The 2,612-nt window shown below is 40.6% G+C and overlaps 1 protein-coding gene across 1 annotated transcript; it reads left to right on the top strand.

Annotated features, from left to right (window-relative positions):
- Positions 1 to 1,623: 1,623 nt before the first annotated feature.
- Positions 1,624 to 2,403, top strand: LOC125553313. The gene has a single exon (XM_048717123.1). The coding sequence runs from the start codon at positions 1,704 to 1,706 to the stop codon at positions 2,313 to 2,315; it is 612 nt and encodes a 203-aa protein (XP_048573080.1). The 5' UTR covers positions 1,624 to 1,703; the 3' UTR covers positions 2,316 to 2,403.
- Positions 2,404 to 2,612: the final 209 nt, after the last annotated feature.

The raw sequence follows: 2,612 nt of genomic DNA, 5'->3' as shown, positions 1-2,612 counted from the left end.
ATGTCGAGGATTCAAGCAACCCCGTATACAATTCCCTTTGTCAATCGGTACGTTACTTGCCCAAGATTCGATCGTTGGTATCCCAATACCTCGTTCAATCTCGTTACCGGCAAGTCACTTTACTCGTACCGTAATGCATGATCCCGTGACCAGACACTTGGTCACTTTGAGCTCATTATGATGATGCATTACCGAGTGGGCCCAGAGATACCTCTCCGTTATACGGAGTGACAAATCCCAGTCTTGATCCGTGTCAACCCAACAGACACTTTTGGAGATACCCATAGTATACCTTTATAGTCACCCAGTTACGTTGTGACGTTTGGTACACCCAAAGCACCCCTACGGCATCCAGGAGTTACACGATCTCATGGTCTAAGGAAAAGATACTTGACATTGGAAAAACTCTAGCAAACGAACTATACGATCTTGTGCTATGTTTAGGATTGGGTCTTGTCCATCACATCATTCTCCTAATGATGTGATCTCGTTATCAATGACATCCAATGTCCATAGTCAGGAAACCATGACTATCTGTTGATCAATGAGCTAGTCAACTAGAGGCTTACTAGGGACATGTTGGTGTCCATGTATTCACACATGTATTACGATTTCCGGATAACACAATTATAGCATGAATAAAAGACAATTATCATGAACAAGGAAATATGATAATAATCCTTTTATTATTGCCTCTAGGGCATATTTCCAACAACTAATACCCTGAGATACAAAATGAGCACCAATATATATGTGTGCTTTCTATACAGAGACTCGTCATTTGGATATCCATGATCAAGCTATGTTGCAATAATGAATATATGGATGATGTCCGTGTTAGATGTTAGATGTTTCGTTGCAATAATGAATCTATATGGATAAGATCCATCTTGGATATCCATGATCAAGTTGTTTTGCATTAATGAGTCTATGGATGTTATATGTGTTACTATGAGAAGATCTAAAATGAGTATATGTGTATTTGTGGAACATAGAAAGCATTAATACGATGAGATACAAAATGAACACCAATATATCCTTGTGCAATCTATGGGCACTCATCATTTGGATATCCACGTCCAAGCTATGTTACATTAAATTAAAGGATCAATCTATGGATGATATCAATGTTAGATGTTTCATTGCAATAGTGAATCTATATTGATGAGATACATCTTGGATATCCATGATCAAGTTGTTTTGCATTAATGAGTCTATGGATATTATATGTGTTACTATGAGAAGATCTAAAATGAGTATATGTGTATTTGTGGAACATAGAGAGCATTAATACGATGAGCTGCAAAATGAACATGAATATATCCTTGTGCATTCTACGGACACTCATCATTTCGATACCCATGTTCAAGCTATGTTGCATTAAAGGATCAATCTATGGAAGCTTCATGTGCATTAATAAATGAAAATGTGAAAGAGCATCGATCGTATTTGTAAATATAAAGGGCATTATTACTTGGATGTGCAAAATGTGCAGAGACTGGACACTAATTAATATGCATATCCATGATCAAGCGGCATACTGCATTTATGAATTCTCACTGTACGCACTATAAATAAAACTCAAACTCACGAACACCTCCATTCATACATCCATATCTACAAATACACACCCTTCCCTATCCATTTCACTCTATCTCCCTCTGCTTAAGGACAGTTGAAGGCTTGTATCTAGCCTTCTAGCAATGGCAACAATGGCGCCGACCTCCATCGTCTTCTCCGTGATCGTCTTCCTGCTCCTTTCCAATGGCATCACCACTCAAGCCGGCGGCTCTGGCAGTGGCAAACCTAAGGCAACAAGCCTCATAGTGGAAGCGTGCAAGAACACCTCAGGCGAGAGCCAAGACACCGGTGTCACAAAGGAATTCTGTTTGTCGACCCTCCAGTCGGACAGTCGGAGCGCCAAGGCTAAAGACCTCCGTGACTTGGTGGTCATCTCGATTGACATCCTGAAGGGTCGTGTCACTGATGCTAGCGTCAAGGTAAAGAAAATGTTGCAAAACGCCAAGAAAGGCACGCTGACAATGTATGCTCTCAGCATTTCTGAGTTGCAATATGAGAAGGTGGTGAGCACGCTCAACATCTGCCAAGCTATGATTAGGGATCACCAAGGTGACAAGGGCGACCTGAAGTCATTGGGTCTACTCCATTGTGTGGATATGACTGGTGAGACTATCCAAGAGTGTGAAAATGAGCTTGGAGATGTGCGAGGGGCGGAGGCGCTGCTTAGTGAAAACGAGGGGTTGCGCATTCTGGCCAACCTAAACAGCGCCTTGGTTGCACCGTATGATGTCTAATGTTTGTTTTTATCTGCTTGATAGAAAGGATGTAGATCGATGTGACATCGGTTTTACTGTTATTTGAAATAATAATCACAAGGTTTGTTCTGGCACAAATTTTACTGCTCACTCGTCTTTTCTGCTTCAAATTAAAGGCAAACAATGCGACTGCTGGTTCACTGCAAGTATTCTGTGAGGGAGATTTGTGCAATATACGTACTTTCTGTGTTGATGATCGAGTGATTACTCTCTTTTTTTTTCCTTTTTCTTTTTTTTTGAGGAAAAAAGAGTAACAAACTCTTCACTGCTAGCCTA

Source organism: Triticum urartu, chromosome 4 (genome assembly GCF_003073215.2).
Source record: "Triticum urartu cultivar G1812 chromosome 4, Tu2.1, whole genome shotgun sequence".
NCBI lineage: Eukaryota > Viridiplantae > Streptophyta > Magnoliopsida > Poales > Poaceae > Triticum > Triticum urartu.
The sequence above is the reverse complement of the archived record's forward strand: the minus strand, read 5'-3'. Positions and strand labels throughout refer to the sequence as shown.

What these genes read in the sequence shown, in the direction of transcription:
- LOC125553313 (XM_048717123.1), top strand. Translation starts at nt 1,704, where the DNA reads ATGGCAACAATGGCGCCGACCTCCATCGTCTTCTCCGTGATCGTCTTC.